This window comes from Xiphophorus maculatus, chromosome 6 (genome assembly GCF_002775205.1).
Source record: "Xiphophorus maculatus strain JP 163 A chromosome 6, X_maculatus-5.0-male, whole genome shotgun sequence".
In the NCBI taxonomy this organism is placed as follows: Eukaryota; Metazoa; Chordata; class Actinopteri; order Cyprinodontiformes; family Poeciliidae; genus Xiphophorus; species Xiphophorus maculatus.
Window position 1 is genome coordinate 7,123,388 of NC_036448.1, and position 13,376 is coordinate 7,136,763.

Genomic DNA, 13,376 nt, shown 5'->3' on the forward strand with positions numbered 1-13,376 from the left:
CATATTGCGTTTTATTTTCTTTGAGAGTGCTTTCACTGCAAAAACACAAAATCTTACCAAGTATCTTTGCTCCAGTTTCCAGTGCAAATATCTTAGTACACTAGAAATTAGAGAAAACTAACTTACATGTGACTTTTCAGTGGGATACATGAGCTTGTTTTTAAGTCAGTAATTCCTTAATATTGATGAAAAAGTACTAGTTCCTTTGGCAGATTATTTCACAAATAGCAAGACATTTTTCCCAGGTTATAAGTGAAATAATCTGCCAATGGATCTAGTGTTTCTTCATCAATATTAAGGACTTATTGACTTAAATCAGTGGTTCCCACAGATTTTCTTCTGGGCCCCCTGATGGATTACAATAAAATCCTCCCCAAAAAAGAAAAATAAAATTAACTGGGCACACACATCGTTCAACCAGACATAAACCTATACACATATTTTGTTTTCAAACTCCACTGAAGTTTATGTCACACTTCAGGTTGCAACAAAACGCACTACAAACCATCTTTACAGTGAAACACTTTTGTTTAACTGTTTTTTGTAAGTTCTACACTGTAGAAGAGTATTCTTTGCTGTCAGTGTTATTTCAAACATATTTCCTTTTTTTATTTGTAACAATATTCAACTTTGCTATCATCAATACATTTAAAAAAAAAGAAAGAAAAAAAGCCTCTGTGCAAGATGGGGTGAAAACATGAACAGCACCCTGAGAGGAAAAGAAATTAAAATAAAGGTTTGTTGCGCGAAAATTACTTTAATCCTCCCATATTTTCCGTGGCTGAGGTGAGCCTGCTTGTTGCTGCAGATCTTCTCAAATCTGGGTTGGAGTTGTGACACTGCAACCTAGTGTCACGTTTAGGGAGCCCCGTCAAAAACATGTCCATTATGATTAGTCAGGCACTGTTTTTTTGTTGTTGTTTTTTTTTCATCAATACCGCTACCCGATCCCCACCTGCAATGCCACACTTTGGGAACCACCGACTTAAAACAAGCTCCTATATCTTTCTTAAAAGTTTCGTCTTATTTCAAGCGTACTAAGATATTTGCTCTAGAAACTGCACCAAAAATACTTGGCAAAGTTTTGCAGTGTTGAGCTTACTTACTCTTTTGCAAAAAAAAAAAAAAAAGTTCTTTCTAAAACTCCACTAAAACCCAAATCTCTAAACATAAATAAACACATTACTTGAACGGATCGGGGCGCATATTTCCAGTTTAAAGCACCACTCGTTCTCCACTGGGCTCCTCCATCTTCCACATTACTTTACATCCACAAGCAGGGTAGGCGACGCAGAAATCCCATCCGTCTTCGCGCTCAGCCGTCTACGGTGTTTACAGCTCGACGTGCTTGTTTGGCGTTTGCCCACATTTGGACTATATTAAGTGCTTTTGTTGGATGTATGAGTATGAAATGAAGTGTGAAATAAGCCCCTGTTTCTGCAGTGCCGCGGTGGGAGGTCCTTTCCTTCAACTCGTTACACGCGTTTACCGTCCGTTCCTCCGTGCGTCCTCTCCCACGCTGGAACCGAAGCCTCCATTTGATAGGGACCTAAAGTGTGTAATGTATCTCACTCGTGTGTAGGCTAAGTACAGACGTGAGGCTTTTAAAGGGGAACGTAAATGTTTTTTCTTTAAATGCAGTCTGGTCGAGGGCACTACATCATCCTTTATACAACTTTCCCTTTTCAGTTGCGTTCAGGCGTGCGGCTCAAGGTGAAAATACCGAGAGAAAAGTGAAAGAGAGTGAACCGAGAATTCAGCCAAGAATTGCCAGAGTGGCAATGTTGCATATTAGCACTGAAGTTGAGCATTAATGCATAAAATAACAGCCATCAGCATTGATGGTAAAGTCTCCAGTTCAATAGGTTTTAAGGTAGCTTGGAGACCTATTAAACTAGCCCCCCCCCAGGGATTTAAGAGATTATTTTCCAGTGGGAAAATTCAGTAAATGTAACTGAGATTCAAGAAGAAGTTGCGGGAGGAAAAGAAAAGATAAAACTCACAAATTTCAGTGAAAATTTAGATATTTCTTTTTCCCAGGAAGTATACCAGTCGAAGTTCTGACGAAACTTCCCCATGCTTCAAATAGCCGTTTCCAATGCTTTAAAATGGCAAACTTTGTGCTTGAATTCAGCTGGTTTTCAGTGTGTCTCTGAAAACACATGGCTACTTTACATTGCCGCCTCCACCCCAACTCCTGCGCCGGTAACGGGCTGTTGGGGGTGGGGGGGGGGGGACACTTAATTTGTCCATTTATGAGCAAGAAAATGTGTCAAAAATGGATATTTCAACCCACATTATGTAAAAACATTGTTCAAAAATGAAATCAAAGAGAAAACATATGGCAAGCCAGCAGTTCTACAAAGAGAAGACCATAAGAAACGACCCATCCACCAGAACCACCGCACCTTCTCCGTCTGCTTGCTTCCACAAATCTCACCTTCCATTCCTGAGTAACAGGATCTGTGGGTAAAGTAAGAGCGCTCACTCCGTTCCTTTTTCTGTTTTGCCACCAAGTGTCCACACACCCATTCTTTGTGTTGCCTTTTAAAAAGATATATTTTAGTCAAAGAAACAACCTCTTCTTTCTGTTTACACCAATCTGCTGTAGCTGTTTTCGATGACACGTCGTCGTCAACATAATTAAATGGATTCCCGTTTTAAAAAGCTCTACTTTCCAACACCTCTTTTTGTTTCAATTTTGGAGATCTTTTAAGTTTTCAGTCTCTTAAGCATACGTTCTTTCTGCTTAATATTATCCCAAATAAATAGATATGATTATAAAAACCCCACATTTCCCTCCTCTCAGTCATCTGTGTGGTAACATGAGCCAGCCTTTACCTTCGAGGTTAGGGCCCCGGCCCCAAATGCAAATCCTCCAGAGGACCTCGACACAGCCTCGAGGCTCTGCTCCGCTTTTTCTTTTCTTAGCAAAGGCAGGACAAAGACACCAGAAAATACGAAACCAGTGACAACTCAACACAGCTGATGGTGAAGCCGTGTGAGGGAGACAGAAAACGCACGGCGGACCACCTCTCATTTTAATCTTTATATAAAAATGTCTACAATTCTGCAGGGTAAATATTACCTGCCAGATCGCCCACGCCTGCCTGTCTCTCTCCCTCTCTCTCTTTTTATTTTTTTGTTCTCTTAGGCAAGTGCCACCCTCTCTTCTAGCCAGATTTTGGATGCTTGTGAACGCAGCGTGTAAATGGAGTCACACGGCTACAAATTATTAACCTCCCCTCTCCAGCATGCCATGTAAAGTCAGTCTGCCCGCTGCTAAATTTATCAACATCAAACACAGCAGATTTTAAATCCTGGTGACTCACTTTTCTTCTTGTCTTTGTTTTCTTGCCACTGCTGGATCTACTCCCCCCCCCCACACCCCCTTCGCCAGCCGTCCCCTCATTTCTCCTCCCTCCTTGCATCTCCTCCTCCTGCTTTTTCCTCTCCAGCTGTTAAACCAATTAAATCCTCATAGAGGGTAGACTGCCCACTCTCCTGTTGAGAAAAATACATGCAATAAAAGCCAGCTCTGTGTGTTGAGCCATTGTGCGACAGCGTGGCCGCCATCTTTAATTATGGCCTACGCCTCCACCCTTTTTCTGGTTGAAAAGGAGTGGGCTGTAGGTAGACAGCCCCTGGCGCTGGATCAGGGTTTCTTCTTCTTTTTCTTTAACACTGTGTTTTGTGTTCAAGCGAGTGGCTGTAAAGAGGTGAGCCCAGTGGATGGTCCTGATCCTGGATCAGCTCAGGGGTCGGGTTGCATCACAGAAGGTGTATTCACCTTGACAAGCTGTTTTTTCATTGCACAGGTCAGTTACACACACACCCCGTTTCCTGTGCGCTTGTCAGGTTAGACCAGATAATTTGAAAAAAGTATTTATAAAAGAAACTAATCGCGATGAATCGATTATCGAAATAATCGTCAACTAATCTAGTAATTGATCAATTGTTAATATACAGACTAAAATAACGTAGTCAGAGGAGTAATTAAGCCAGAACTGTACAACATACGTATGTATACATTTTTCATTTAAGTTGAAATAGTAAAGAAAACTTTGAAAATATGTTCTACCCAAAACTCGAGTGACCTAGTTTAAGCTTCCCTGAGTACAAATTTTGTGAAAAAAATCTCCTATTAATCACAATTTGCTATCAAATTATTAACCAGTCAATCCAAAACATATTCCACAGATTAGCCCTACGCTGTTTTGATGTTAAGTCGAGTAGAAATGGCTGAGCGTTTCACATTTTGACGTTAGAAGTGCTTATTTAGCTCCAGATGCTCCAAATGACCAGACGCATACCAAGGGAATGCTGCAAAAAGCTGATTTTCTTGTTTATAAAAGGGACTGAGTTGTGTATTTGCAAAGTTTGTATGTTTCTAATACTGTATAAAAAAGGTTTAAGTGAAAAATACGCAAAATATACAAATTTTTTTTATTCGATTAATCGATCGATCGTCAAAAATTACTGATAGATTAATCGATAACTAAAATAATTCAGTCGCAGCCCTGTAAGAAGATATATTTGAACAAAAACAGTGTGACTAAGCCACGGCGGTGGCTGAAAGCGACTGGATGTAGGGGAAACACAAGACCATAGACTATAATGACAAAAAAAGAGAAGGCCATCAGTGGTCAGAGAGAAAAGCCTTTACAAAAAAACCAAAAACAATCAAAGATGCTATGATGTTTGTGGAGTCTGAGAGAGTGATAATATAGGAAAAGGAAAGGGGAAGCAGGGACGAGCAGAGACCCCTGCCCCTCCTACTGGCCTGTGCCTGGAGGGGGGAACCCAGGGCAGGTCTAGGGAATGTAAGGCATGAGGACGGGGAACAAAGCGGACTACTGTCCCCCAGAGAGAGGCCTTGTTCTGGGCCGGAGGGGGGTACATGGAGTCAACCGCTCGGTGGATGAATGGATGAATGGATGGCTGACTGGGTGCATGGATGGAAGCTGGTTTCTTGACTGGAAGGCCGGTCGGGCTCCTTGCCCACAGAGCGGCGATGTAAGGGAACCGGGGCAGGGTCTGGGGAATGTGAGGCATGATACGGAAACAAAGCTGGCTACTGTCCCCCCGAGGAGAGGCCCTGTCCTGGGCTACAGGGCACGAGGAGCGAGGCTTTATAGATGAAGGGACGGATGAATAGCTTGTTTACTGCTGGGCATTATCAACGCGCTGGGGTCCCTTTAAGTGGCTATTTAAACGTCACCGGTTAATAATGCTTCTGAAATGTACAATTCAAAGAAAATCAACCAGCACCCCTCATACAGAACCACTTTCTACATTCCTTAAAGATAAACATACATTATTGACAGTGATAGGTTACTGGATTTAAATAAAAGGGTGCGTCACTTTTTCATACATTTTAAGGTAGTCCTGAACATGAACATATTTATATCACAACCTAATATGTTTCTTCATTCTTACATCCCTAAAGTTGTTGGGTGTTGTTCTGCATGTGGGTTAAGAAGCTGGAACCCAACATGACAAAAGTAGCTGTTAAAAGTATACACAACCTTGTTAAAATGTTCTTTTATTATTATACGGCTAATGCGAGCATGTTGACATGTTGTTTTGAAAAGACTTGTTGATAATTCTGCAGTAACAAATGTAAAATTTACAATAGTATAACAATAATAACAAATAAAAATTAATAAGAAATTAAATAATAATAAAGCCTACTATGACTAAGAACAGATATCAGACAGTGGCGTGTGCAGAAACGTTTTTGGGGGGCAGGTGCTCAAGTTCAAAAATAAGCCATCTTTGAGCTAACGGAAGAATTCAGATTTTTTTTTATCTTGGGTATCTTTATCTTGTCTTAATCTCACTGTCAATTTGCATACACTCACTGCTATGTTGTGATATTGCATGAAAAGGACACCAGGGGGAGCTCTGACTGTGCATGTTAAAAAGATGCTGTATGTGAAGAAGAGAGAACGAAGAGAAGTAAAGCGAATAACTGAAGCCGATCAAAGTCTGATGTCTGCTTATTTCCACTATTCAATCTAGCAACATCACAACACACACACAAAAAGTAAAATTTTACAAAATTCTTAGTATCAACAAAATGACAATATTATTATAGATTTCTATAGCAGTCATTTAAGCCGAATGGCTGTTATGTTGGGGAAAATTACAAAAATGTGGGACAATGGTAGATTCAGAAATGCTACCTTGAGCCACACACAATACGATTTAAGAAGAAAACAAAAAATTAAAACAAAAATTATTATTTCAAAAGGGCACTTTTTTTCTCCAGTAGAGAAGGGGCAAGTGCTCTGGCACCACCTAGTGTTTACCTGTGCACATCCCTGATATCAGGAATCGAGTTTCATCAGCGAATTGAAGACTTAATCATTTAAAAATGCCATTATCAGTGCCGAGGAGCCACCTCAGGGTCAAAATGGCAAATGGTTGAACTGAGCAGATCCCATCTGAGCGCTGTAATAGTTCTCCTTAGAGAGTGTACACCTTAACGTTCTGCTTGTCCATGATTCAGATTCTTTTTTTTTTTACACAGCCTGACATACCTAAGTAATTTCCTGTTGTATGGAAAATACAATTGCAACAAAAACCAGACGTCCCTTCAATCATTAACAATAACACCGAGCGCAGTGTGTTTGTATTTTTTCAAAGGATAAAAATAAGTGCGCAGTCAAGTTGAGGTCACTGCCACGAGAATGCCGTTCAGCCTCGCATCTTACATTATTCGGCTATAGAAAAGTGTGAGTAGGAGTAGGAGGCCTTCAGTCATCTATGGAGCTCTGTCTCCACTCCTCCATACAGCAGACCTCTGCACCAGTCTGTAGGCTTTCACGTATTTGGCTTCTGACGCAATTTTGACAGAGAGCAGATTGATTTGAGATGAATCTGTAAAAACAGATGATAGGAGACGCATTCATGGTGACGTTAAAAAAAACGAAGATGTTGCTATATTTAAGTAAAACGTAGGCAAAACCTAGATTATTTTGTCGAATTATGGTAAATAATTTATTGTTCTGGAACCTTGTCTCGTTCCTCAGATAAAAGAGCCTCCATCAGATAATTGGTATGTAATCCTAGTTGTACAGGATTACATACCATCTTATACTTTTGTACTTCAACAGTGAAAAAAGTGGGCATTTTCCTTATTCGGAGTACGATGTGTTCTGGTAGAGACAAAAAAAATCAAAGAAAATCTGGTGAGAGCTGAACCTGCTATCCTAAATATTAGATAGACTTTCCTTTACGAAAATTCCACTACGAATCAGCTAGTTATTGTTGCATTCCCAACATTGTTTGGCAGAAATCATGGATTCTAATGCTGTTTTTTGTTGCGTTTTTGGAGCTTTACGACAAAATCACGCTAGCAGTTCGTCTGATTTACGCTGACCCACATGCATGTTCCTCAGCAGTAATGTGCTTCTGCTTGGTTTTCTGCATTCAATAGGAGTAACTGCTCTTCACCAAGACAGAAGTGATTTAAGCAAATTGCCAGTGTTCCCATTGTTGTTTCAGGTAATTCCAGGTTATTAATGCCAATCACACTGTTGTATGTCACCCTTTTATTATCATTCCTCTGAGCACTTACTTTCTCTCGCCCTTACTGGGTTTCTTTTTTTTCCCCCTTCTCTTGTCAACCTCGTCCTCGTTTCTGTCGTCCTTTAGGCGTAAAGCACAACAAATTAGAGAAAACCCAACAACAACAAAGTTAATTGTGTCTATACTTTTTGTCTCCTCCAGGGTTTTCCTTTTTAGGTGTCATTTTGTAAAAAATTTCAATACTGTTATGTTGGGTTTCAGTAAGTATCACGCACGGTGTTGTGTTCTGTTTGTGTTCAGAGCTGAAATTACATCTGTGTAAATTCAGCTCCCGTTAGAGAAAAATGTGTTTTTTCTAGTCTGTCAAGTTTTTTTTTTAGCCAATTAAAGAAACTCTCTGACAACATTGAGTTTTGCTTCTATGTGACGAAACCATTGCAAATCGACAAAGTACACAGCCAAAAAAAGAAAAACAGGGCTGCCACCACCACGCACACACACAAAAAAATCTATTGGAATCTTTTGTAAATTGACTAACTACTAGCTGTTTGGTATTTGCAGATTCAGCCAGTCGAGGAAAAGTGATCGGTGCCGCTGGATTGGCTGCGTTGCAAACCCCAGCCAATACCACGTCAAGTAGAATTGCGGTAAAGTATTTCAGCATTTTATGTCAAATATTTGAATTATGTTCAACGAAAAAAAAACAAAAAAAAAAACATGCAAATAATTTGGAGTCATGTTCCACATGGAAATTCACAAATACTAAATACCGAACCGCCACTAGGCAGTTGTCTACTGAACATCAGTGCAGAAGTGAATGTATGACATTTCAGATCTGGAATCCAAGTCAATTTCTCCATTAAAAACAAATCTGTACATGCATTAAATGACAACGTTCCATCAGTAGTACATATTTTAAACTATTGTTTCAGATTTTCCAGGCCTATATGGAGCTACAACATGTGTTAACTATGCTAAAAATGTTCTATCACCTAAATTACTTCATCATGGCACTTGACAAAATGTAATGTTTCAATCATTGACTGTGTGTTCTATGACTATGTATTTTTATGATGTAAAGTACTTTGAAATGCCTTGTTGCTGAAAAATGCTACAGAAATAAAATTTGACCTTTTTTTTTTTTACCATTGCTTTCAAAAGACAAATCCGATTCAGCACATATAGCTGCAGACAGTCTTCCACAGTCACATCTTTCTCCTGCTGGGAATATTTTAACACAGAGCAGATTGCTAAAACAGCAAGCTGCAGTTTTTATTTTGATCTGACTTGTTGATAAGCCCCACATTAGTCACGTTGCAAACTGACAGGATTTCTGGCGATTCCTCACCGCAAAAGCTTGACCTTCTTTCTTCTGCGCTTCTCTTCAGAACTCCACTCACAACAGTTTTACATCAGAATTGGGCCTAATGGCCGTTAACGCCGTTGTCCCAGTCGAGTTCAAATCCCTCCTCTGCCTTCTGATTTTAGTTTTCAACTTTACCACCTTTTTTAGGTCCTTTCCTGTTTCTCCAGCTTCCTCCCACCAACCAAAGCAATTGCGTGCTACGTTACTAAGATATTCTAAGTTGCCCTATGGAGTGAGAGTGTGTGGGCATGGTTATTTGTCCTGTGTGTGTGTGGGCTGCTAGTAGTCAATGCCTCTAGCCCACTGGTGATAATCATCAGCCTCCTGAAACTCTGCGAGGAGAAAGTTGGCACAGGAGTGGATGGATGGATGGATGGATGGATGGATGGATGGATGGATGGATGGATGGATGGATGGATGGATGGATGGATGAACTGATGGATCTCCTGTCGAAGTCCAATGTGCAGTTGGTTTGTTTCTATTCATTATTTTTGTTTCAGAGGCCATTTTCCCTTTGATAGCAGAAATCAACCCGAAGGTTTGCATCGAATATATATATTTTTTTTCCTGAAAGAAATTGATTGACTGTCACAAAACCCAAGCTGTTTCCTGTCCGGAATTCATCCAGGTTGCCGCTGAGGCTTTGGCTTCGGCTTCGGCTCCCAAGTGCTCCCGATGTTTAGTATCAGAGATGCGGCACGGGAAAACCCAATCCGGAGACGTTAACAAGCCATTTTCTCCCACTTGTGCTCGCAGAGACGGAGGCCAATCAGAAAGAGGCAGCACGGCCAATCAGAAGCAGTGGCCTCGGAAATAGCCAATTAGGCCTGTTTGTCTGCGAGGACAAAGGAAGTGATATTGCGGCGTGATTGCACCAGCGGCAGGCTACACAAACACGCTCAAATGACACCTTGCTCGTTGCCTTTCCAACCCTAATTTCGGAGGAGTGTGGGATCTTGATTGCGTCTGTGCCGGCAAGAGAGGACGGCTCATTATTACACCAAAACAATCGCCACCTCAGAGGCAAAAAAACCCCAGAGATTTTGTTTTCATTAGGGAGCAATTGAGTCACCAGCCCCGGAGTCAAGGCCAACACACACACGCACACAAACACTCCTAGGTTTCAATCTGGCAATTTTATTCCAAAAGATTTCTCCTTTACTCCAGACCACTTAATGAAGCTGTAAATTTAGAGACGTGAGGGCCTTCGCAGCGCTCCTCTGAGAGCTGCTACACTGATCCTGGGACTGAGCTGGTTAATTAACTGATTGTTTGCTTGGCTGGGAGCCACCGAGGGTAGATGTAAAGAAAGACAAAAAGCGGGTGTGTTGTGGGTTGGGGACGAGGGGGGGGAAGGAGAAGAAAGGGCATAAGAGGAGATGACAGAACAAAGTCTAGAAAAGCCGGTTAACAAAGGATATTAAAGAATGGGCATAATTCAGAACTGGTTTAAATTAGATGAAAAAACAACTAACTTTTGTTATATAGCTTCCCAGATGACAGACATCGGGCTTGTTACCGGCTCGGCGTGAACGAGCAAAGACTGCATGATGAGATCAGCAGGTGGGAGTGTGGCCTGCAGCGAACACGGCTGCGTTTACGCAGCGGTAGTCGCCGACAGGAAGCACACGTTTGTGGAAAGAGATTCAAACAAATGTTTAATCTGTTAGGAAATGGGAGCAGGAGCATGGCGCTTCTTGTTGATCTTATCCTTTTGGCCGAACACTACTTTTAAAAATTGTTTTTTTTTTATTTTTTATTCTGCAATAATGAACAACGCTTTTCGAAAAACAGGCCCGTGCATCTGTAATTGTAATAATTTCTCTGTAGGAGGAAGTTTTTAAGTCAGCAGGACTTACAGTTCATTAAATAGTCTCATGTGGTTTGTGTATGTTATGAGCAGATACAATTTAACATGATGTTCTGAAGCCTACTCATAGTCTGCTTTAAGGATCTACCATGGAGAGTTATCTGCACATCTGACTATCCAGTTCGTTTTGTTTAATTGCCATATTTGCATCAATTTATTTACACGTAATATATTAGTGATTATATCGTCACTCTGAGACCCACAGCGAATATGGACTGTGTAGTCGAGAAGAAAATGTAATTTTCCAGAAAACGTCACTGACTTGTAAATGACTTTTACATTTTAGACTTAATTTTTTCGCCCTCTATCCACACAGTTATTTTTATATATTTTATTTTGGAAAGAGTCTGTGCATTCTTTTCTACAGTGCCTCACGTTAATCCCATGGGAAAATGTACTACCTTGACTATCATGATAGAAAGTAATAAAGACTAGATTCAGTCAAGAAAAAATGAACAAATTCAACATTTTAGTGCAGTTTTTTAGATTATGTTTGTTGAGACTGAATCAGAAGTCAAGGAATCCTCTCGTTCACTCTGATTGGTTAATCATTTTGTAACCATGATGGCATCAGGAAGCGTACGGTAAATTCTATGTAGTGTTTCTTAGAGGTCATTAAGTAAACTAAGGACCACATGGCTATTTTTCAACACAACTCGTATACAGTCACATGACGCGCAGGGTGTTCCATAAGAGTTAAGAAACTTTTACACTTATATTGCATAAGTACATTATATTCTAAGCTTAACTGCTTCTGCTGAGTTTTTATTTCTGAGATGGATCTGTTCCTAAGAATAAAATAAAGGAAACAAAAGTTAGGATATTTCTCTTTCTGACATTATTACCTGTTCTTTATTATATATATATATATATTTTTTTTTTTCCCAACTCATAAGTTAGTTCTTGTAGTGTTGCAAAGATTTTGGCAGATGCGTTTTGTTGTGAAAATGATGCGTTTTTTGAAATCACACACCGACGCAGACTCTTATGACTCTTAATTTATTGCTCGTTTCGACAGCTTTGAGCTCTCCATTTCAACTGTACAAAATGTTAACAGTCAGTTGGCGTTCAGATCTTCTTGCTGATTCTCTTCAGGACCACAGTGCCAGCGGTGGAGGTCTGCAACACAGAGAAGAAGGCATAAATGATCCTGTTCCAACGGCTGATTGCAAAAAATCCCATCAAAATGCACGGCGTAGAGAAAATACCCATAATTTATTGCAGTTATCGCAGTAATTATAATGTGCATTTCTGCAATATCCCCTTCTCAAGTTCACTTAATAACATTATTGCATGAAAACAAGAAGTGTAAAAAGAGAGCTGTTTCCCATTAACACAGGTGGAAAGGTTAACGGCGAGACTAAATTGCTTGTTAAGGTTGCATTCGGCGACGTTGCCACACATCTCGGTTTTCTCGTTAGCTTGAGCCGCTTCCCAAGCTGCAGCCCCGTATAACTTTTCACGACTCTAATGGTCCCCGCGGGGAGCCGAGCGTAATAACGGCTGTCATTGCATAACTCTCTCCGCGTTAAAAGCCTGAGGGAGTGTGTTTACCTCGATGAGCTTGTCCCCGCTGACCTCATTGACTTGGTGGTAGTTGGGGAAGCTCACGGTCAGCTTGCCTCCCTCCATGTTCACGGTGGCCTGGAAACACAGAGAGGACGACAGCGATGGGTGAGGTAACTGTTCAAACACCGGACAGGCATTGTCAACCTTTAAGGCTATCTAAGGGTTGGCAAGTCATTGCCCTTAACCCTTTGGTCCACTTGTTCAACAAAATACACTTTCAAATCGCATTCAGACATCCGTAGACGTCTTGTCAGACAGAAGAGAACATTGTCTTTCCTACATCTGTCCAATATTCCGGAAATGTCCTTTTCCTACCTTGAAGCTCTTTCCTCCGATGGTCTGCATGTCGCACTCCTTGCCAATGGTAAAGTTGTTGGTGACCTTGGCGTTGGAAGGGTAATGCTGCGTCCAGGTGAAGTCATTCCCGCTCTGGACGACCTCCGTGACCGTCTTGTAGTCGCGGCCCTTCTGGATGATGTCGTCGGGGATACCTGAAGCAGCGTAGATAAGGAGAAATGTGAAGATAGAAATAAAGAACAAATCTGAGAAAGAATCTGCTGCTTTCACTCTTACCAACCAACTTGCAGAATGCATCGTATCCCTCCTGGGACTCAAGTTCCCATTTTCCGGAGAAGGCCATTTTCTGGTGGTGTCGGTTGTTTTTTCGGAGAGGCGAGAGAAGAGATGCTGAGGCAAGCTGAGAGAGGTTGCGAGGTACTGGGACCCGGGGGCCGAGCTACCTTTTTATACAGTCAAAGCCTCTAGCCACCTCCTTCCTCTGCATGTGATCACACGAGAGGGCAATAATAACCGAAGATGATGAGTACAACGAGCTACGAGGGAGAGGGCAATAAACTCCGTAAATGGCCGTTTGTGGAGTTCACATGCAGTGAGTAAAACGCTGACGGCTCACCGGGGTAATCCGTTAAATCACCTTGCGGCCAGTGAACTCTCCCGCAATTGTTTTATGGTCATAACCTTCGGTTTTACTAGGGCTGATTGCAAAAGAATCAAACCCAAAGTTTTGTTTTAAAA

The 13,376-nt window shown here is 41.1% G+C and overlaps 1 protein-coding gene across 1 annotated transcript; it reads right to left on the minus strand.

Annotated features, from left to right (window-relative positions):
- Window positions 1-11,755: 11,755 nt before the first annotated feature.
- On the minus strand, window positions 11,756-13,078 carry LOC102231949 (gastrotropin-like). Its single transcript, XM_005804582.2, has 4 exons — window positions 12,915-13,078; window positions 12,657-12,832; window positions 12,327-12,416; window positions 11,756-11,891 (listed from the first exon to the last, which is right to left on the minus strand). The coding sequence occupies exons 1-4, from the start codon at window positions 12,979-12,981 to the stop codon at window positions 11,841-11,843; spliced, it is 384 nt and encodes a 127-aa protein (XP_005804639.1). The 5' UTR covers window positions 12,982-13,078; the 3' UTR covers window positions 11,756-11,840.
- Between the last annotated feature and the right edge of the window lie 298 nt (window positions 13,079-13,376).

What these genes read in the sequence shown, in the direction of transcription:
- LOC102231949 (XM_005804582.2), bottom strand. Translation starts at nt 12,981, where the DNA reads ATGGCCTTCTCCGGAAAATGGGAACTTGAGTCCCAGGAGGGATACGAT. An exon ending in TGCATTCTGCAAGTTGGTTG is followed by an intron (nt 12,833 to 12,914) that starts GTAAGAGTGAAA and finishes ACGCTGCTTCAG; the next exon opens with GTATCCCCGACGACATCATC. An exon ending in GCGGGGACAAGCTCATCGAG is followed by an intron (nt 11,892 to 12,326) that starts GTAAACACACTC and finishes TCTGTGTTGCAG; the next exon opens with ACCTCCACCGCTGGCACTGT.